The sequence below is a fragment of the Chaetura pelagica genome, unplaced genomic scaffold (assembly GCF_000747805.2).
Source record: "Chaetura pelagica isolate M959 unplaced genomic scaffold, ChaPel_1.0 scaffold534, whole genome shotgun sequence".
Taxonomy (NCBI): domain Eukaryota; kingdom Metazoa; phylum Chordata; class Aves; order Apodiformes; family Apodidae; genus Chaetura; species Chaetura pelagica.
In genome coordinates this window covers 722,556-744,192 of record NW_009953065.1, presented here as the reverse complement: position 1 = coordinate 744,192, position 21,637 = coordinate 722,556, and the positions used below count along the sequence as shown (strand labels likewise).

At 40.9% G+C, this 21,637-nt stretch overlaps 1 protein-coding gene across 1 annotated transcript in view; it reads right to left on the bottom strand.

Moving 5' to 3' along the window:
• Positions 1-5,869: 5,869 nt before the first annotated feature.
• The window catches only part of SLC2A13 (solute carrier family 2 (facilitated glucose transporter), member 13), a 131,273-nt gene continuing 115,505 nt past the window's right edge, over positions 5,870-21,637 (bottom strand). Inside the window, exons 9-11 of the mRNA XM_009996789.1 lie at positions 7,540-7,661; positions 7,245-7,397; positions 5,870-6,096 (exon numbers count right to left, since the gene is read on the bottom strand). Of these exons, the coding sequence (XP_009995091.1) occupies positions 5,870-6,096; positions 7,245-7,397; positions 7,540-7,661 (502 nt within the window). The remainder of the gene's footprint in view (positions 6,097-7,244; positions 7,398-7,539; positions 7,662-21,637) is intronic.

Genomic DNA, 21,637 nt, shown 5'->3' with positions numbered 1-21,637 from the left:
CTTGACTGGTTGCGAAAGAAAATGGCACGTTTGACGTGGTTAAGAAATAACTTGGACAACCTGACAATGAGTTTTGCCAAAACCTGTTCTGTACTGAATACTGTAACACACACCCAGGGGTTACAGCGTGCCTGATGGTGTCATGTGCGTGTTGCTGTTCCACATGGAAGCATGACTATCAATTTGGTCTCCAATAATGTCTCGCATATTCTACATAGAATTTGTCACTAAAAGATCCAGTTAACACTTTTGTAGGGCTGCAAGATGCCCAATGGAAAGTGGAGATGTGACTTGTGCCACTTCCCAGCCATGCCCTGGACCAGCAGGACACTGAGCACATGGAGAAGATCAAGCATATGAACAATTCTATTGATTTCATGGGGTCTACTTAAGTTAAAATCGAATGGACGGCAGGTGGGCCTGCGGTGTCACGCAGCATCCCAGCACCAGAAAACCACCCTGTTTCACACCTGCTGAGGATCCACGAAGTTCCTCCTGCAGAAGTCACGATGATGGTCATACATTCAGTCCTCTCTAAAGTCTGTGTAATGTTTAAGGCAGCAAGAGAAATTTGCCTTTATTTTAACACTTCAGAAACTGATGTTTCCTTCAGAAACAGGTGGACATTATTAATAATTAATCAGTGCATCCCTTATTTATATAAATGGGATAAAGAACCAACCCAAACTTTGACAAACTGCAACTCCACAGAATTGAGGACTGCGACTGAATCCGAGTTGAAGCTTTATAATCACACGTGCCAGATCATTCACATGTCACATACTGTCTAGGGATGATGTGAAAGAGCAGGGATTTAGATAAACTCTGTATTCTTGAGGCCTGATGCTGGTCAAACTTCCCCTGGCGTGAGTGAGCTCTACTGAAGCTGATGAGCAAGCACCTCTGATGAGAGGTGTGAGTAAGGTTATAAACATGCTGCTGGTTCACAACAACAGGTCATTGTGGCTAAAGTATATTCCCATATACAGAACTCTGCAACACCAGTAACACTCAGTTACAAAACACTACAGAGATGGTTATTGGCACATAAAAAACTCTTTCTCTATATGAAAACATACACAAAATAGATAAGAACTGCCATTTTTTTCAGACTTTTAAAATCTATAGATAGGTGCCTTTAAGGAGTTTTTACCTCCAGTATCACAAACAACAATATTTCTTTAACAATGTTCACCTAGATTTTACTGTGTTGACATCTGTAACACTGCCACAACCTAGACCACTTTGTGGATTATGCTTAACTGTACTGTACACAAGGCGATGAAGATCCATAGAAAACCGCTAAGATTCTTGCACAAAAATGTGACTTGTTAAAATCCAGAGAACAATTGAGTCACTTGATAGGCAGCAGCTACATGTAAGCTGTAAATGTTACCCGCAATAAAGACACATGTTGCCATAAAGCACGTATTGTGGCATTATCTGCTTCTGGCCTGGTACACTGAGCTGGATTTTCTTCCCAATGCAGAGGGATGGGCTTGGTCAGCTTGACTCTCTCAGAATAAAACTGCACAAGTATCCTACTCTTTAAAGTGCTTTGCAGAACTGTCTCTTCTGCCTTGATTTCTACCCCGAGATGTCTCTATGCTATGAAGACTCTGCCTTTCTCACTTAGTCATGTTCAGCTAAGAAAGCTTCTTACACAAGTACAAGTAAAATGTCAAGACCCTGTTATAATAGTGTTGATGTTGAGAAATAGGAAGTTGGGTATAAAGCTGAGAAGTGCAGGGTCTACCTTTAATTAGTCCATTGCCTGTGGGACAGCACCAAACACCCTCATGGCCAAAGCAAAGGCCCTGTCAGGGCCTGTAGAAGGTCCTGAAAGTCAAAACTACTCCCCAGTGTTCAGAGTGACTAAGGAGGGCAAAAGAGATTTCACCAAGGAAAAAAACAGTAGTTTTGCAAACGCCATTGACATGTTCTCACCTCCGCATGGGCACAGGAGAATAACACTTGTGTGCTTCTTCACTCCCATTCCCACCCACAGAAACAAGCACAGTCCCTTCATCCCACCTTCTCTCTCATGGAAGAGAAGTCAGACATGGCTCCTTTTGGCTATGACACCCATCTCTACTGAAACATGACTGTGGGGCTTTTGATGCACAGTTTCTTCCTTCTCCCCTCCCAACCCTATCTCCTACACCAGTGAAATGCAGATTTTTCCAACTCACACAAAAATAAATTGGCATTGGAACAATACTCCTTGGAATGCATCCCAACATTTCTGACACAGCTATCACTGCAACTCACTAGGTAGCAATATGTACGAGTGTGATCTAAGGCAATGCAACTTCAGCCCCCTCAAATGAGTCCTGGGGCCTTGCTTCATTTCTATCTTCAAAACAGGTTTGCTGCTCTTGTTAAAAACTGGTTTTTGATCAGTGACCAGAAGAAGAAACAAGTGGCAAATTATCTCAGTCCACCCAACACTTTAGATTTGCACCATGGTGAACAAACTACTGTATGTGAATCAAATTTAAAAAGATGAAAAATGCATCAGGATTTGTTTATTTTATACTTGCTCTTAGGCCAAAACATATAGAGCCAGTAGATTTATCAGAATTAAAATATCTCAAATTGTTGTGTATCACCAATATGCCCAAGTCTACCAGCAGTATTACTCTAGCATTCCTGATGCACAGAATACCTGAATTAAGTGTGCAGTCCTTGTGAAGAAACAATTTCACAACTTCTGCAGAAAAGCTTTCAATAAAACAATATTGTGCTTAGACATACCATTTATGCTACTTCATAAATTAAAATCCTGTCATAAGAAACTATTCAGCTACACTTTTTTCTTATTCTTTTATCTGGAATGTTACTAAGTCCACCTTTAGCAAAAATCTCTTAAAACTTAAAATATGAACAAATATAAAAAACCTTTGCAAAATAGAAACATTTTGTTTAATTTTCTTCATACATTATACATTTTCACAGGTTCTAAAAATAAAACCCTAATTGTGTAAGATTAATTTCAAGTATTTGATCTCATTTTTATTACACGTGATGCTTGGTACTGGGTTCAGTGTTTCGAAGATATGGAATATTGTCCTGGAGTAAAGTAACCCTAAAAGGAAGACTTAAACCCAACTCTTTGACGGAGGGAAAGGGGGAGTGACAATAAAGAAGCCAATGCACTGTCATAGCCAATAGCAGTGATGAATAAAATGCAGTTGTTTCAATCATTTTGCCTCAAGAAAAAGGGCACGGGATGCAAACCTTCAGAAAACTGCTCCAGTAAGATCAAATTTGTTGCATGAGAAAATGAGCCCAGTGCTTTGAGCAACCGAGCACCCCTTGAGAACATCCGTGAAACAAGGCTGGCAGAGAAAGATGGTCTTCTGCTGCTAAAAAGCCCCAGCACTGCCTGCAAAACAAAAGAGGCTGATCTTGTGACAGTGACTTTGCTTTGAACATGCCCAGTAAGCGCAGTGGTTTCCTCTCCCTGTGGATGGACACAAGTGCAAGGAAGAGTGGGGTCAGCACTGAGATGGTGCTGGCACAGGGACACCCTCCCTGGCCTGCACCCTGCTCCTGCAGAAGATGCTAAGCAAGGGAACATTCCTAAGTGTAATGATGAGTCTGGGCTCCTGCTTCTGGGGGGGTCAGAGCTGTGAGTCCCTACTCTGAAAAGCCAGGAAACACTTACTGAAGCCTTTCTCTGTGTAGCAGACCACATGAGCACAGGCTGGGTGTGACACACCTATTCACATGCTGTTCTGCATGACAAAACTGTACCAAACAATTGTCTTCAAACATTCATTTTCCAGTTTCAGGGAGAAACCAATTTCGCCTTAGAACTAGTTTGTTCTCATCTGTGCCAAGTAACCCTTTTTCTCATTTCAGGTACTGTACCTTCGGTAAAGGTTTCAAAGAGGTGACAGCCTAATAGAGACATCCCATGGCAGGTGCACTGGAAAATAGGCCTGGAGACTTGAGCATTTTCAACAGCTGGTGCTTTTAAGCATAGAAATACTGTGCGCTTAAAGGGGAGGAGAGACGGAAGGGGTGAGAATCCAGCCCTCTCACCGTTTAAAATTCCCTCTGCCAGCTATGGCTTCCCCCTTTAGTCCCAGTCAAGTCAGAGAAAGATGCTTCAAAATGTTTTCTTTCCACAAATACTTCTTTGATTAATGAAGTAAAAAAGAAAATAACATAAAATACACCAAATTGCTGAAGTTCAGTCTCCCCCCCTAGGAGATCAGGTAACATAATGACAATTCTCTTTACAACAACAAAACCTCATGTTATCTGATAAAAATAATTTAGTAACAAATTTCCAGTCTCAGTTTTGATAGTAATTCTACTTTGAAAACATTTTTTAACCCAAGAAAAGTCCACAAAGCAAATTTATAAAAGCTAATAGACCTAACAACTTCTTTAATCTTTACACAATGAAAAATAACTGTATTTTTACCAAAGAATGGGGGACAGCCCACAGTCAGAGGAGATTTTCCACATTCTTTCATGAAGTAAATGTTTCAAAGATAAGAATTTGAATTGTTGATGGTTTCAAACTCACATCTTTGAAGAATTAAAGCAGTGAGGAAAGGGCATGGAAAAAAACCCCACCATAATATTTTTATGTAGCTGCATAAAATTCAATTTGCCAAGGCAAGCGAGCATGGCAGGTGAATAAAATACCATTCACATGTTCATTACCAGGCTAAAGGCAGCCAAGTTGATTTTTGTGCCTGACATTTTCTTGACAAGTTTGCAATGCTTCAGTAAGGTAATTAATATGACATGAAGGCTTCTGCCCATTGCTAATATTTCCCTTTAAATCCAGCAAGACACTGGTTGACTAAAAGCATTTGAAGGAAAAATGTGTTAGGATTCATTTACTCTGCACAAATGAAGATAAACTGAAGGCAATATGATTATTTGCAAGCAAAAAGTGCTAGATGACCACTGTGCATTTAGCAGCACAAAACCTCTCCCCTCCTTTTCTTTCTTTTAGCTCATGATATTTTGTGTTCAAAACTAGGCATAGACCCAAATATTCTTAGGAAAAAAAAGGAAAACAAAAATATTTTTTTCCAACTAACTGAAGCCTCTACATTGTACCTAGGAACATGTACCAGTTCATTTGTACATCTTCTGCTGTCCTGCTGTCAGGCAGCTAAATCTGGCAGTTTCTCTCACAAACACCAACTCCCAGCCGTAGTGTTAATTGCAGAGCAGCAGTGGCTGGACAACCTGCTGTAACACAGACCCACAGCACCCTAGGGAACCTCTACCCAGGTGGCCGTGGCTCTCTACTTGTTATCTCAAATAAATAAAAACGGAAATTGTCTTAGGGTAAATCTGGGAGATGTTCCCTCTGACAGATATAGCAGATCTTTGTATTTTCTTAGTGAGGTAAACCCTCTAAATGGCTACCCTTACAGCAGCTTATGCATTCATCATTGGATGTACTGCACAGCAGAGCTATCTGCTAGGCTGCTATGGGATGGGGATCTGACAGATGTCAGCTGCTTTCTGATTAGCTATTGTATTATTTTATCTTTTGTCAGCACTGAAGATAAGGACAACCACTGACCACCTAGGATAACCTTCTGTATTCATCTGGTATAGTGCACCCTACTAAATACCTCGGTCGTGCACGCTTGGTGAATTCACATAATCGTGGAATGCAATCTCTTTTGGAAGCCATTGCTTTTAGTTATCAAGAAAACACTAGAATATTAAATTTCCTCCCAAGACAGAGTATTTTTTGAACATGAAGGCATTTTTAACTAGACAGTAGAAAGGAGAACCAGACCAGAAGCAGGGTAGTGAGGTCATCAGAGAGCTGCTTTTCCCCCCAGAAGGCTTTTAAATGATTAAATACATCAGCAGCTGAAAATTATTCCACATCAGAAGCATCATTGTCAGAAAGATGGTAATTGCTTCCCTTCACCCGAATATACTCGATATACCTCCCTTCATCAGAATCTGACATACCACATGTACACAGCCTGCTTTCAAACAGAGACTCAATTTCCTCTAGTTTCTTCCCTTTGGTCTCAGGAAGGCAGCCATAGATGAAAACCAGTCCCAAGCCAGCAAACCCTGCATAGAGGAAGAAGGCTCCTGGAATGTAAAACAATATACACAGTCAGTCAAAGAAGTTCCCATCTTTTTTCTGCTCCAGAGCAGAGGGAGCAGCAGGAGCAGCAGGCTGCAGATATCAAAGGGAGTGTGTAAAAGCAATGCTTGGAGAGGCATCATTAAAACAACAAGCTGTGGGGCCTGGGGTGTAGGAGAAGGCTGCTTTATGGCATCGCTCCACAAGGGAGTAAATTAACAAAAGCAATTTCATTTAATGTGGAAGATAATACACATCTCCTTTGGACAAGTCATTCCACTGTTAAAATAAAAAATAATTAAACAGTTGCATACCCAATGGAAAAAGCAGATATGAAAGACAAGAACTTTCTTAGTTTATCTTAACAGTGAAGGACACAAGACAACCCCCCAGAAGTGAGAAACTTAAGCAAAAAGTCAAGATTAAAATAATGCTTGAGACTCTTACACTTAATTATTATTTAAAAGTCCCCTGCAGAGACAATTAGCAGTAAGAAAGAGCTTGTTCCCCCTGTCACCCACCTTACCTAGGGGGGCAGAGAAAGTACCAAAGGACCAACATTTACCTGCCATGTGTTTCTAGACTGATGACTCAAAGGAATGACAAATAAAGCTGAAAGAATCTGTACCAGTAATGATGTGAAGGTCACATCAATTCCCTAGCAGCTTAACATGATTTAAATGACTTGTCCTGGAGTGGCTGAGCAGTAATCTGACAAATTCTCTGCAGGTTCCAGCAGACAGGACTTAATCAACAGCTGGAAGTGGGGTAGTAGCAACAGCTATTTCTGCAAGGACTATCTGATATTGGCTTTGGATACCTCCAGAAACTGGAAAATTAGGATGCTGTCTCCTTTAGGGGGAATCAGCATATTTCACTAAGTCAAGTGGGTTTTTTTCCAGCTTCCTTGTTTTAATCAACTGTCTAGGTTCTCAGTTAAGAACAGAAAGAAGCATTTCTTATGAAAGTTGGACCAAACTCTATGATCCAGGCAGGTTGTACCAGGTCTCTAGTTTTACTAAACCATCATGAGTTCAGAACACTGCATTCACAGTTGACATCTCATAGCAAAACCAATTAAGCAACTCAGAATCAGCAGAAAATCTCTGCACCAGTGGTGGCAGCACATACACAGACACATACTGTTTCTTACCATAGTAGGTCAGATATTCTGCTGTGTGCAGAAACGTCAGGGACACAAGCACATTGAAAACCCAGTTGACTCCAGAGGAACACGCGTTTCCTGTACTTCTAGCCCAAAGGGGGTAAATTTCAGAATTGACAGTCCAGGGCATAGGACCCATCCCTAAGAAAAAAAGAATTATTAAAAAAAGATCAATTTCAGTTTAATGGCTGGACTCAAAAGTAAATGTATCATGTAGCCTTACTATTTGACATTTTAGCTTAACAATTTTTAAACTTATATGCAAAAACACGCATTTGCTTACCAGGTGCAAAGAAAACCAAGTATAAAATAAGGCCCAGAAGTGCTGTCCAAGAGTATGGAGTGGGGCAGAAATTGTATGCCCAGAACAAATCCTCCTTTTTGAATACTGTTTCATTTGAACATCTGAAAAAAACAAAAAAATCTTCATATTAAAGAATCTTCAGGGCAATGGGTAACATACTCGGCTCTTGTGAGACCCCGCCTGGAGTACTGTGTCCAGTTCTGGAGCTCCCAGTATAAGAATAACATGGAGAGCTTGGAGAAAGTCCAGAGGAGGCCACGAAGATTATCAGAGGGCTGAGGCACCTCTCCTACAAAGACAGGCGGAGAGAGTTGGGGCTGTTCAGCCTCGAGAAGAGAAGGCTCCAAGGGGACATTATAGTGGCCTTCCAGTGAGTGAAGGGGCTACAGGAAAGCTGGGGCAGAAACCTTCCTTATGTTGGCATGGAGGTACTAACAGGACAACACTTATGCAGGACATCACCATGAAGTCCCACAACTAATTGCAGGAGACCTGGAAATTCATAGACACTTAAAACAGAGAGGTTAACCAAACAAATACTGGAGAAATACATATTTGAAACCCCAGCCATACCCTAAGGCTGCCTTAGTGGCACTTGCACCCTGCCCTTGAGCAGCATCTGACCAAGTTGAGCCAGTGCTCCCTGGAGAAATGCTGAGCCCCTGATGCCATTTGCTGACAGCAAAGCAGCGAGGGCCAGGGTGCAGCCTCCTGCCCTCTCTGCTTGGCCTTGCGTGCTCCCCAGAAAGCTGATCTCACCTACCACACACAGACTCACTTTCAGTCTTGAGGTGAAAAACACATAGAAAACAGACCAAATCCCTCTCAAAGACATGGCCCTCATGCCCAGATACAATAGATTAGTGGTCTCAGCCACTGCCTGACCACCCATCTGCCTGAAACACCAGCAGCTTCTACGGCAGGCATTTTTCACCTTTTCTCAGCCAGAAGGATGGCTGCCATCATTTCCACTACTTCATCTTGCTTCTAAGCAGTGCCCCAGGTTCCTTCTTCTGTCACTTCACTCCTTCATGGCTTGGCTCAACATTCTTTTTAACTTTACAAGCAAAAGATTTGGCTCATTCCCTGTTAGTGTCTACCTTGATGTTCCTTACCACTCTACACACTCCTCATTATGTGCAGGTCATATCAGGTTTGAGTCATGTCCCAGATACAGGACATACAGAGACACAATTGTGCTGCATAACTATTCATATGTTTGTCCTGGTTTGAGCCAGGATGAAGCCAATTTTTCTTTTTACTGATTTTTTCCCTTCAGTAGGCTTTCTTTTAACTAGCAACAGTGTGTTCTGCTAGGCTGATAAGACACTGGAATGTTTTTCTAACTCCTGAGGCTTCAAGGCCGCACCTGCACTCTGCCGGCTCAGACACTACGGGAAGATCTGTGACCCCCTTATAGGAGGCTGAGTTAGACAGACAGCAAAATTGGCCAAAGATATTCCATTCTATATATCTACGTAAGCTCAAAGGAAGGTCAGAGAACACAGAAGACAACTTCCTTCCTCCTTCTTCTTCCCTTCTCTTCCAGCCATGGCTGGCATCCGGGGAGGACTCTGTTCATCCATCACCGTCGACCCTTAGGCTTGAGCTCTCCTGACCCTCATCCCTCTGTGCTTTCTCCAGCAGCAGCTCCGGGATTCCTCGGGACTCTTCCCAGTTCAGGGAAGTGCTGTGGGAGTTGCTGGGGCTGGGGGGAGGCGAGAGGCTTTTGCCCATACCTGAATATATCTGTATATAATTGTATATATTTTCTTTCATCATTCATTAGTGTTTTAATTAAAGCTGTGTAGTTTAGTTTTCAATCCAGCCAAGTCTCTCTCTTTTTCTCTCTCTCCTTCCCTACCTGGGTGGGGGGGGGGAGGGGATCGAGAGCATTGTTGTCGGACCTGAGTCAAACGGTGACAATGTTTAAACTGTCCATTCCTTACATGTTAAGGAAATAGTGGTTGAAAGATTAATTAGAAAACAGCAGGTGACCCTGTTGCCACCTCACACTCAGCCCCATGTAGCTGCCCACCCTGCATCTGCACCACTGCAAGATGCCAGGATTGCTCAGTTTCACACCATTTTAACATCATGTTTGCTTCTTTCACTGTTACTCTAATTTCATTTGCATGTGTTTAGTAATGAATGCAAGCTGATTAGCATTTTAAAACATCTTGATGCAGAGACTGGTTGCTCCATTCTGCTCAGTTAGATTGACAGCTCCTCAGAGAGAAGCCTCATGCTTTCTCTCCACACATAATCATAGAATTACCTTGGTTGGAAAAGGCTCTCTAGATAATCGAGTCCAACTGTTAACCTAACACTGAAAAGTCCTTAACTAAACCATATCCCCTATACTACTATAAACAAAGACATACTTGGTTTATTATCCTGCATCCACCACCACCAGCACAAACCAACCTGCTGATTCATACAGACACACCCACCAGAAGGTCTGGACATTTCCTTCCCCTACCATCTTTCTCCGGATGTGTCCTACTTTTGACAGAGCAGAACACAAAGGATACCAGGGAAAACCATATGCTACAAAGCCTGTTATGGTTGAAGACACTAATCTATTTTTCACTGTCTTCTTGTAACTACGAAGGAATTTGGTTGCAAGAAAGCAGATTCAGTGCATTGAAACAGGAAAATGGCACTGGAGACTGGATTTAACAGAAACCTTGCAGTAATAAACTGTGGTTTGCTTATCCTTCAGTAGTAAACCAGCACGGTACAGAGAGAAAAAGCAAAAATATTTGCATTTCCTGGAGTCTTGCAGTACTTGCTACATACAAAAATAACACCCCTTCAAAGCTAGGGACTTACTCAAGCTCTGTTACTGCACTAATTCTACTGCTATACTAGTATTGGTACAAGAAATATTACGTTCCTGAAGGATATACTAATAATTACTACATAATGTACTACCAGATAAAATTCTGAACTTTGTCCTGCATGAAGAGAGCATCTCTGATGAAAAGCAGCACTTCACAAGCTGAAACACACAGAGGAAAATGCCACGCAAACATCTGACAAGTGAAACACTAAACTCAGGTATCAGTGCAAAGAGCTTAAAAATACCAGTATGCTGAGTAACAGTCCTATCAGTATAAACAGTAAAGAGACAGTTTCCTCTGAAATCACTGCCAAAATGAAGACTGGACAGTGCTACATTGAAAATCTTTACCGTGGAATTCTTTTGTTATCTATTTTCCACAGATAATTTAAGATGCACACCTGTTCTAATTAGTGAACATCTGACCTTCCAACAATTGATGCGAACAATTTGACTGATTGGAAATGAAGCAGAACAGCAGTAGATTTCTAAATTATGGGCATTATATGCTTGGTTTCGGAATCACAGACTGCACCCTTTATCAGATATGGTCTGTAGTTCAGAAGATTTAAAGCTTTGCTCCTCAACCTCGTTAATTACCTTCATAAAGCACAGAAAAGAAGGGAAAAGAAGAGCTCGTGTGGGTGGTCCAAAACATTATTGCTAATTACAAGATAAAACAGAGTAGGACCATTTCCTTGATAATTAAGCTAAATTTGCTTAATACTTGAGCCAATTTGGCCAATTCTCAAGCTCAACACTGAAAACCACAGCAAGGAAAATGGCTGGGCAGTACACAGCACAGGCAATTGAGCACAGCACAAGACAGAGACCCAGCTGATTTTCTCCTCAAATTTCCATTATTCTTTGCTTTGCTGTAGAGTGAAGACTGTGTAGCCTTAAAGATATGGCTTTTGTGGAATTAAATGTTTAATTCTGAACAGTTAATACATTTTTAACATGAAAGCTGCAGACTTCTCATTGTCTTTAAAGCTCTTCCGAAACATCTTAATTGGATTTAGATCAGAAGTCTTAAAAGGTCAAAATTCAAATCGAATCAGGCTAAGGAAATAAATTACTTCTAAAGAAAATCTCTAATGTGATCATTCATCTCCATAAAATGCTTGTTAGAACAGGCATACTTCAAAATTACACCTTCTGCTCCGAGATAAACTTTAACATCAGGTGCTGATGGTACAGACAGATTTTACACCTAATTCACAGTTTTACTAATCCTCCATTTTTTTTTGTTCTAACAAGAGTAAAACTATTTAAGGCCTGCTCATATGTCAGACTTTTGTATCTGGGTTATCAAGCTGATGATAATCTTTTTAAGTCTCCTGTGTTGAGTGCTGACTTTTATATCATGCCAATCCAACTGAACAATATCAACTTATGCCAAGCTTATTGACTCATCTTTTCACCTGACACTCGGTCATGGAAAGGCCAGGGGATCATACAGACATAATTCAGAGTAGATGCTGCTTGGAGTGAGAAAGGTTTTTGTGGAAGATGCTTGATAACAACTAAGATTACTTATACACAAGATTACTCATCCCACAGAAGAATCTGGACCCTGACATTTGGCTTAGTTCTCACAAATCCAAGTCTCTCTTTTTCGTCTAGAGATATTTACTTGTCTGAAGAGACCCCTAACTAGCATTGTATTACTTAAAGGGCAGAATTTAGCAAGGTTCCAGATTAACTGTGTAACAATTTAGTGGTAGTCAAACATGTAACTATGGAGAACTTTGGAAACTGGCTCTATCTTGTCCATCAAGTGGCCTCCCTTATCCATCCATATACACTCAAAATAGTTAGCACAACCCATAGAAATCAGTGAAACCATAAGGTATATTTTCACTATAAATCAGTACATTCAGATTAAAAAACAAATAAATCTGCTCCCTTCAAGGTTTAATTTTTCTATATACACACAGTGAGATGCTATCTGAAGTACCGAGCAATATGTAACTCTTTCCTGAAGGCAAACAGATTAATTTCAACCCAAATAATGTCTGAATCAATACTTTATAAGCTTTCTCACAATTCCCTAGCTACTGTGCCTCAGAGAAGATACACTGTAGCTCCACCCCCTCTGGAGAGGTTTGCACTACTGCTTCGACTTTGTAGTTTACCCTGAGAATTAACTCATCCATTAAACCAGATGTTGCTAAAAAATACACAGATGAAGCTTCTTACACCAGATGACAGCAATTGAAAAAAACCAAACAACAAAACACAGAAAAGAACAAACAGATGCAGCCTTGAAAAAATGTACCCATAAAATTTCATGGTGTTCAGCTAGACATTGCTTAACCTTCATTACATAAAAATACCCACAGTGTTTTGGGACACTCATTGAAGCCTTTTGCTATAACTGGCAAAGAGTTTTTTACAGTATTAGCATGCACTTCAAAAACTTGGGAAAATAGTTTAGTTCACAGCATGAAAGGAAATGGCACCTCAGCAGATTGCTGATGCATTTGCACATGACTGAAAAGTAGTCTTTATCATGCTGAGACCTCCTGCTATAGGATCTATCCATTATACCTGTAGAGCAGTGGGTGACATCCTGCACAACGAACAGAAACCAAGGCACTTTAAAGGATAAGAGCAGTAGTAATTGCTGCTGTCCAAAATAACAACAAAACCACAAAAATCTTAAACTGAAGTGACAAAGCCAATTCCTTTCCCTATGCAACACATTCCATACTAAGTAAGTTTAATAGCAGCTACTAAGGCTAGAACAATACCAACAGGAAAATTATCCTCCTCAAGCTGAATGCCCATCACTTTGTACTCTGCATCTGGGAAATGGAAAGTACATAATCAAAGACAAAATTAAAAACACCAACAAAACCAGAAGCTTGGTTGCTTTATGCATTACAGAGCCAAAGACTTTAGAGATGCTTTCATTATTGTGTGTTATAGGGTAAGAACTTAATTTCTAATAAGGTTTTACATTTAAATCAGCTTTTTCTACAGATCTGCTTGGAGGTAGCAGGTAACATACAGAAATAACCATCAATTATTCACACTGAGCATCTTTTCTTTACTGATCTGATCCCTCTTTTATCTCCTTTCTTATAAAAAAAACAGACACTTTATAGACTGCTGATATCTTCTGAAGTCAATCACAGGAGTATTTCACTATAGCTCATACACACTATTAATTAAAAAATTACTTAATATTTAAGTTACCTAAGGAGAAGATATTACTGAAATAATCACTTTACAAAAATACCCATCACTAAGACATAACTCTCTTCTGTCATGCTTGGGCAGGTACACTCTCAGCTGGGAAAAAAACTGGCTGAATGGCTGGGCCCAAAGAGTTGTGGTGGATGATGGAGTTAAATTCATTTGGCAGCCAGTCAGTGAGTGGTGTTCCCCAGGGTTCAGTGCTGGGGCCAGTTCCATTTAATATCTTTATCAATGATCTGGATGAAGGGAATGAATGTACCCTCAGCAAACTTGAAGATGTCACCAAGTTGGGAGGGAGTGTTGATCTGCCTGAGGGCAGGAAGGCTCTAGAGAGAGACCTGGGCAGGCTGGATTGATGGGCTGAAGTTAACTGTATGAGGTTCAACCAGGTCAACTGCCTGATTCTGCACCTGGGCCACAACAACCCCAGGCAACGCTACAGGCTTGGGGAAGAGTGGCTGGAAAACTGCTTGGAGGAAAAGGAGCTGGTGGTGTTGGCTGACATCCAGCTTAACATGAGCCAGCAGCGTGCCCAGGTGGCCAAGAAGGCCAACAGCATCCTGGCTTGTATCAGCAATAGTGTGGCAAGCAGGACTAGGGCAGTGATTGTCCCCCTGAACTCTTGCACTGGCAAGTCCACGAATCCTGTGTTCAGTTTTGGGCCCCTCACTAGAAGGACGTTGAGGTGCTGGAGCATGTCCAGAGAAGGGCAATGAAGCTGGGGAAGGGTCTGGAGAACAAGTTCTATGAGGAGCAGCTGAGGGAATCGGGGTTGTTTAGCCTGGAGAAAAGGATGCTGAGGGGATACCTTATTGCCCTCTACAAATACCTGAAAGGAGGTTGAAGCAAGGTGGGGGTTGGTCTCTTCTCCCTAGTAACAAAAGTTCCCCCAACATCTCAACAGGATGAGAGGAAATGGCCTCAAGTTATGCCGAGGGAAGTTTAGATTGGATATTGGGAGCAATTTCTTCACCAAAAGGATTATCAAACATTGGAACAGGTGCCCAGGGTGGTGGTTGAGTAACCATCCCTGGAGGTATTCAAAAGACGCATGAGAAGGCATTTAGGGACATGGTTTAGTGGTGGACTTGGCAGTGCTGGGTTAATGGTTGGACTTGATGATTTAAACAGTCTTTTCCAACCTTAATGATTCTGTGATTCTATGACTCTCAGTCATATCAGAACACACACCTGCATGACACTTAGTACACTGTCCTAATTTACCTCTGTTCCCTGCCACCTACGCACAGATGAATGCATTTTTTATGTTATTATTTATTTAGGTAAAAACCTTTGGAGAGTTTTAATTCTAACACCTGCATTTTCCCAAACTGAGACATTTCAGCTTTATGACTGCATCCAAACAAAAAAATTGAGTGCTGAAGCTATTATTCAATCTGAATAGGCTGAGCAACAGACTACCAAGTGATGGAAAACAGGAGCAATTTTTCCCCATGACAAATAATTCTCCAATATTAATCACACCAAAGAAGCTCTTAATTGTTTGCTGTTCTGGATGTTTCAGTATTTTTGTAACCACACAAGACTGGACAACTCAATGCTGCACCTCTTGCCAAAGGAAGAAGCTCAACCATCTGACAGTGCCAGCGAAGACATTAATTAGCTGTGGGCCTGAGCAAGATAACAATTACCTAACTCTGAGCTCCTGATGAGAGATGTTCTGTTTGGGATTTGTTTCTGGACTGAAGGTTCTCCTCCATATTGCTGTATCCTACTCCTGCTCTCTCACAGTTCAGCCTGCTACTCCATTAGATTTCTTTCATCCTGTTCTGGTGCCTTCCAAGTCCTGCAGGCCACCTCCAGGCCGCTGGCTACAACTTCCCACGCTGCTGTCACACTACAAGTGTTCCAGCCTTCATTTTTCATTCTATCTACCAGGAGGGGAGAGAGACAAATCTCTGCTACTAACACAACACTGCCCGACAAGCTTCTCTCATCGTCTCTTGCACTCTCCTTACCTTGAGAAATTGACTCGGACCAGGGAAAGGCAGGATAACATTTATACCCAGTGTTAAAGTCCAACCATCTGAGATTTCAGAAGAGCTGACAGAAGCTGTTAAGTACACATGTACACCAGGCCCAGCTGCACCATGCTTAAAAACTGGGAGCAGAAATAAGCAAATACCTGTTTTTCATGATAGGATGTTCAATTACCTTTATCACACTTCATATACATCGACTTTTTCCTACTCTTCCAGAGTACCAGACGGTAATAAAAATTTCAGGAAACATCTCTCTGTGCTCTACAGAGTGCCCTATCTTACTCCTAATTCACATCCTGACTAGACACGTGATTTACCCCAGTACAAATTAAAAGAAACTAGCAATAATTAAATGGCATGATTTCATAACCATGACCAAATAATAAATAATGCAAATATTATATTAATAATGCATAACCTTGTAAGAGGTCATACAAATATTAAAAAACAATGATCTGTTCACTTAGCAAACAACTAACAATCATACCTACAGAATTTTAATGGACAGAATTAAAATTAAAACCTGATCAAAAGGAAAAATCTTAATTAGTTTTAAGCATAAACATCTTAGCTGAATATCTCTGTGCTTCATGCATTTCTATCTATGGTCATTTTAATTACTTCAATCACTAGACAATAGGTGACAGTTTCAAAATACGGTATTTTGTGTTTCTTTTCAACATTGGACACTTTTGGGTACAAAAAGAAGAAACTATGGCTTATTTCTCTACTTTTTTGGTGAAAAATTTCAAAATTGCCCCAATTTTTCACAAAAAAAATGAAATGAGAGGAAACTAAAGGAACAGAAAGATCACTTGAACTAGATGTCATACAAGGCCACAGCAAGGTAACATTAAATGAGAAGTCCTTCGCTAGATTTGATAAACAAAAATTGAGTTGGAGAATTTCTAGCTTCTGTTTCCAGATCTAATAGCATTTAGTGTTTCTGATTGAATCTACTTGCACTGTGAACACTTAACAACTAAATTACTGAAACAAATTGGACTGATGATTATATAAAATGCAGCATTTTAGATTTTCCTACAAATTTACTATAAAATAAATCTCTACCTAATATTTAATATTATTTTATTCACCTAATTTTACATTTAATTCACTTAATAATAATTTCTGAAGTTATTTTTGTTACAATAGAAAAACCAACCAGCTGCCTATTCACTGTATAAGTATCAGTTCTCCCAGGACACGTCTTTCCTATGGGGTATGAAAACAGATCACCTCAATGAATACTGGTGGAAAGGGCTGAATGCAGGGCTCAATAGTAACAGGTATCAATATTTTAACATTAATGGAAATCTAACAGAGCAGCATGCAAGAATTGCCGGCATGATGTAACAAAGCCTATTCTATAAAATGCAGGCAAAGATCAGCTTCAAGTAAGGAATAATAAGGAACAGCATCTTTTCTTTCATCGGTGAAGAAACTATGAGACAGCTCAAGGTCAAAACTTTAGACATCTGAAGCTGAGTAAAACAAACTCTATCCAGACTTCGTATTTTTACTTGCACTTAACAAGTCACCTTTATTGACACATGCTGTTAACCATGTCTCAGTAGTATTATCAAAGGAACATCAACATCATCTCAAAAACATTACTTGAGCTACAACTGCCAAAAGTCATTCCAAAACCCATGGTCAAAAAAGACCAAAGAAAAAGAAAGCAAGGTTGTTTTGGCAGCTCAGTATGAAGGTAACTTAGCAGAAATATTTACTGGAAGTTCAACCTCCAAATGAAATATTCTATTGCAGCATTACAATCTTGTTTTTCTGAATGCTTCCAAACACTCCAGAAAACAATACAGAAACAGAAGAAAAATATCGTTTTTAACTATCTCAAAGTTTTAGATGTTCAAAGGCATTGTAAAAAGTATATGTTCATGTTGAAACCTGGTATATGAAGTTAGTAGAGAATGGTGAGATTTTACAGTTTAATTTAGAAAAACAAAGCAAATCCTACCCAAACTCAGAACACAGATGGGACAGAAGAATGGTGAGCACTACCGGTTCAATTCATCATCCAGGTAACCTCTTTGCCAAGTTCCAGCCCCTGTGACACTGCCTGCCCAGCAAGCTGAATAGCAGGTGGGCAGCTGGGTTCAGGCTCTGCTGCTGCAGGCACCCTGTGGAGATTTTAACTCATACATTCACTGCTTCCACCACGCAGCAGCCCCTGCTTCTTCCAAAGTGACACTGTGCATAACCAGTTCTCTTATAATCCAAATCAACCACATATTGCAATGGGAAGTGAAGAGAGAACAAAGTATTATCATTCTGAAATTTCCACTGAAACCAAAAGGAAAGTGTATGTGTAAAAATAACTTTTTTAATTTGAATCTGAGACAAAACCCCATAAGGACAAGGAGTTTAAAATATAGATCAAGTTTATATTTTATTAGTTCTAACAACCTTTTGGCCAACTTAAACTTTCATCTGAAGTGCTGCTCTGTTACATTCGATTTTTCTAACGGCATTTTAGACACAACATTTTAATTACTGCCAGCAACTGTCTTTCTGCCATTACAACTGAAATCTATCCAGATGCTCTGGTTTGGTGGGTTTTTTGGTAGCGGGGGAAGGGCCCCAGGATGGGCTTCGGTAAGAAGCTGAGAAGCTCCCCCTGCTCCAAACCCGGCCAAGGAGCCATTAGAGGGACAACAGATGCACCTCAGCGATTAACACACAAAAGAACAGAGATAACACCTGAGCAGAGAAGGAATTAGAAGAGAAAAACTGTGCTGGAGAAGCAGAGCTGTGCTGGTGGTTGGTGAGGAAGAAGGGGAAGAAGGTGCTCAAGCAGAAGTTTCCCTGCAACCCATGGCGAGATGGCAGCTGTGCCCCTGCACTCGTTGAGGAACAAACGTGGTGGAACATTCCCTGAAGGCGCCAGGAGGGGTGAACTTGGCCACTGGACTTGGATTTTGTGGCCAGAGGATTTGCTGCCTGTGGACTCTGATTGCGCAGCTTTGGAAGATCCGGGTGCCAGGGGAGTTTGTTCCCGAAGGAGCCCGTGACTCTGTGGGAAGCCCAGGCTGGAGCAGCTCCGGACCTCGTGGGAAGGACTCAGGAAGGAGAGGTTCGTGGAGGACTCTCTCCCATAGGGAAGCAGGGAAGGCCTGTAAGGAATCCTTCTTCCTGAGGAGGAAGGAGCAGCAGGACCCCCCAGCCTGTGAACTGACTCTAAACCCCATCCCCTGTCCCCCTGTGCCACGGGGGAGAAGGAGGGAGAGAAACTGGGAACAAAGTGAAGTGGGCCCGGGAAGAAGGGAGGGGGGGGGTAACATATGCAAGCCCTACTCTTTATGTTGTCTGTGTCCTGTGTGTGTATGATTGGTGTGAAATTAAATTAGTATTTTTCCCTAATTTGAGTCTGTTTTGCCCAGGACCTTAATCGGTGAAGAACCCTCCTTGTCCTTTGTCTCGACCCATGAGCTTCTAGTTGGGCTTTGTCCTCCTCATCCCACAGTGTGTGTGTGTGTCTCATCCCACAGTGTGTGTGTGTGTGTAGGGTTTGAGTGAGCAGCCATGGGGCTGTTCCTTTGTTACCATGTTGGGCCCAAACCATGACATTAATGGCAAGCCAGGCAGGATAGAGACAAGGAACCATGACACCAGACTGAAAATTTAAATAATGCATTCATCATTTAAAATAAATGATGGAAGGGTATTTTTAAAAAGGATCTTTTCCCTGATTCCAGTAGGTGGCAATAGCTCTGCCCTAAAAAGCTCAGAGAAGCTGGAGTTTCAGAAGAGGAATGTAGCACCTCATCCCTGCCTGCAAAGACTGTGCTGGGGAGACTGTCAATTAGATCACCCAGCAGAGCTATCCAAAGAATGATTCCTTCACTCTCAGCCCTAAAATTCACTGCAAATCATTGCTGTTGTAACAGAAAATGCAGCCTGAGGGAGATTTAAATAATACTGTAAGACCACTTACGACAAGGTAATTATTTCATGCCTGATTTGTGACAGTGAGCACTAAATACAGTGTTCCTCTCCTTTGATTTCTGCATGCAGGTGCAATACCTAAGGAATTTTATAAAATACAGAAAGCATAAGCAGTTATAGTCTCTCTAGTTTATGGCATTCATAAACATAGAGTACCAAAGTCTTCACTATTACATGAAAGTCAAAGTTTGGGATCTGGTAGTAAAAGAAATTAGTAGAAACCAAAGTAACATCTATTTTCCACAGCTCCTGACAACTAAAAAGAACTTTACATAAGTAAGTGCTTTTAACAACAGTTATTTTGCCGATAAAATATGCTAAATGAATCACAGGTCTGAAGAACCAAATAATCATGGATAGCCTCAAACTCATCTCTCGTTATCATCTATGCAAAGCTCATGTGACAGCTGTGGAAAGCTACAGGAAAAAAGAAAGTTTATGCATCTCATGAGCATGAAGAAACACCCAGAATGTTGCTGTTCAGAAGTACGACCTGCCACTCAAGACACTGCCCATTTCCTAGCCACAAGTAACCGATGAGCTGAATTAAAACAAGGTCATGACTTCAAAACAAATGAATCGATAATTCCAGCTCATCTTCTGCAGGTGAGGGACTGATGTTACTGCCTCCATTCTCAAGGAAATGAACAACACATGCAGACAGCACATAGAATACACTGTATGAATTAAACACATTAAACATACTGAATTATTCAATAGTCCTAATGTAGAAATGTGTTTGTTTTTTTTCCCTCAAAGAAAAAAAAAACCTCAAAACATCATCCTTTTAAGAAGGGAAGACATCACAATTTTACTGTGTCAGATGATATGATTACTGGAGTTACTTATTATGGAATAAAGGTGTGTAAAATTTGGATTAGGGATGATGCTGAAGGTACAAGGAGCTGTATGGAGGACTGGGTTGGACTCTGCTGAATGTTCTTTATCAAAAATGTCCCCAACCACATGCATCTTTCAAAACTATTTTTTGCCTACAAACCAGAAAAAAATTCAATTTAGTAAATTTATTTCAGAGTGTAAATACCAAAAGGAATCTGCTGAGATAATTTTCACTAAGGATTTTTATTTACATTACTTCAAAGCCAGTATCTGAACACAACTATCAGAAATATTCCTCCCTCAGAAAAAAATTCCCAAGCTCTTTTCAGTTCCTTTTCCACTGGCTCCAAGGCAGAAGGGGAAACCCCCAGCCCTCTCCCAGCAGTAGCTCCCTGCACACTCATGCTCTCTGGTAAAGCATCTTCCTCTGCCCCTTGCTCCAACTCCCTCAACCAAGGAGGGTGCTGAGGCCACGCTCTGCCCCTGCGGTGACACCGCCTCAGGAGAACACCTCTGGTCAGGCTTGCACCTCTGTCCATCTGTTCCTAAATACATGAGCAGCTGAAGAAGGTAATTGGCAGCAAGCTTCGATGGGCAATGAAATATTATCTTCTCCAGTGTATATTTCATAGAGAGGGAGAGGAAAGATGCAGGAATTACCCACCTAGTCCAAGCGTGCTGACAAGAGACTGCCAATTCACTCATATATGTTCACATTTTTTTCTTTCACTATCTCCTTTGTCAACCAACAGCAAACATGCTTTTAAAACAGGAAACATGATTTTATTCTAGTCCCATCTCTACCTGACCACAGAATGACTGAAACGAGCAGAAGGCTTGCTTCTTCAAGAGTATGTAAATTCAAATTTTAAACACCACAGCATCTTACTCCTTGGACCACTTTTAAGTGCCGAAGAGCACAAACTTACACAGTTTCCATTTGAATAACTGTAACACAATTTGTGCTGACACAAACCAGCACTCCCATTCTGTTCTATTTGATTCTGGAATGTTTTAGCCCCAGGGTCACTTTTACTTTTCTATTCCAATTACCTCAATGCTACAGCATCTGAAGTAGTTGTTACAACAACTAACCCAAAGAGCTGTCAGCATCTGTCTCTTCATCATTCTCTACCAGAATGCCTTTTAAACAGTAACTTAGAGTAATATATCAAAGCAGTGTTCAGCAGCAAAGTGCAATACAAACGAACGTGTA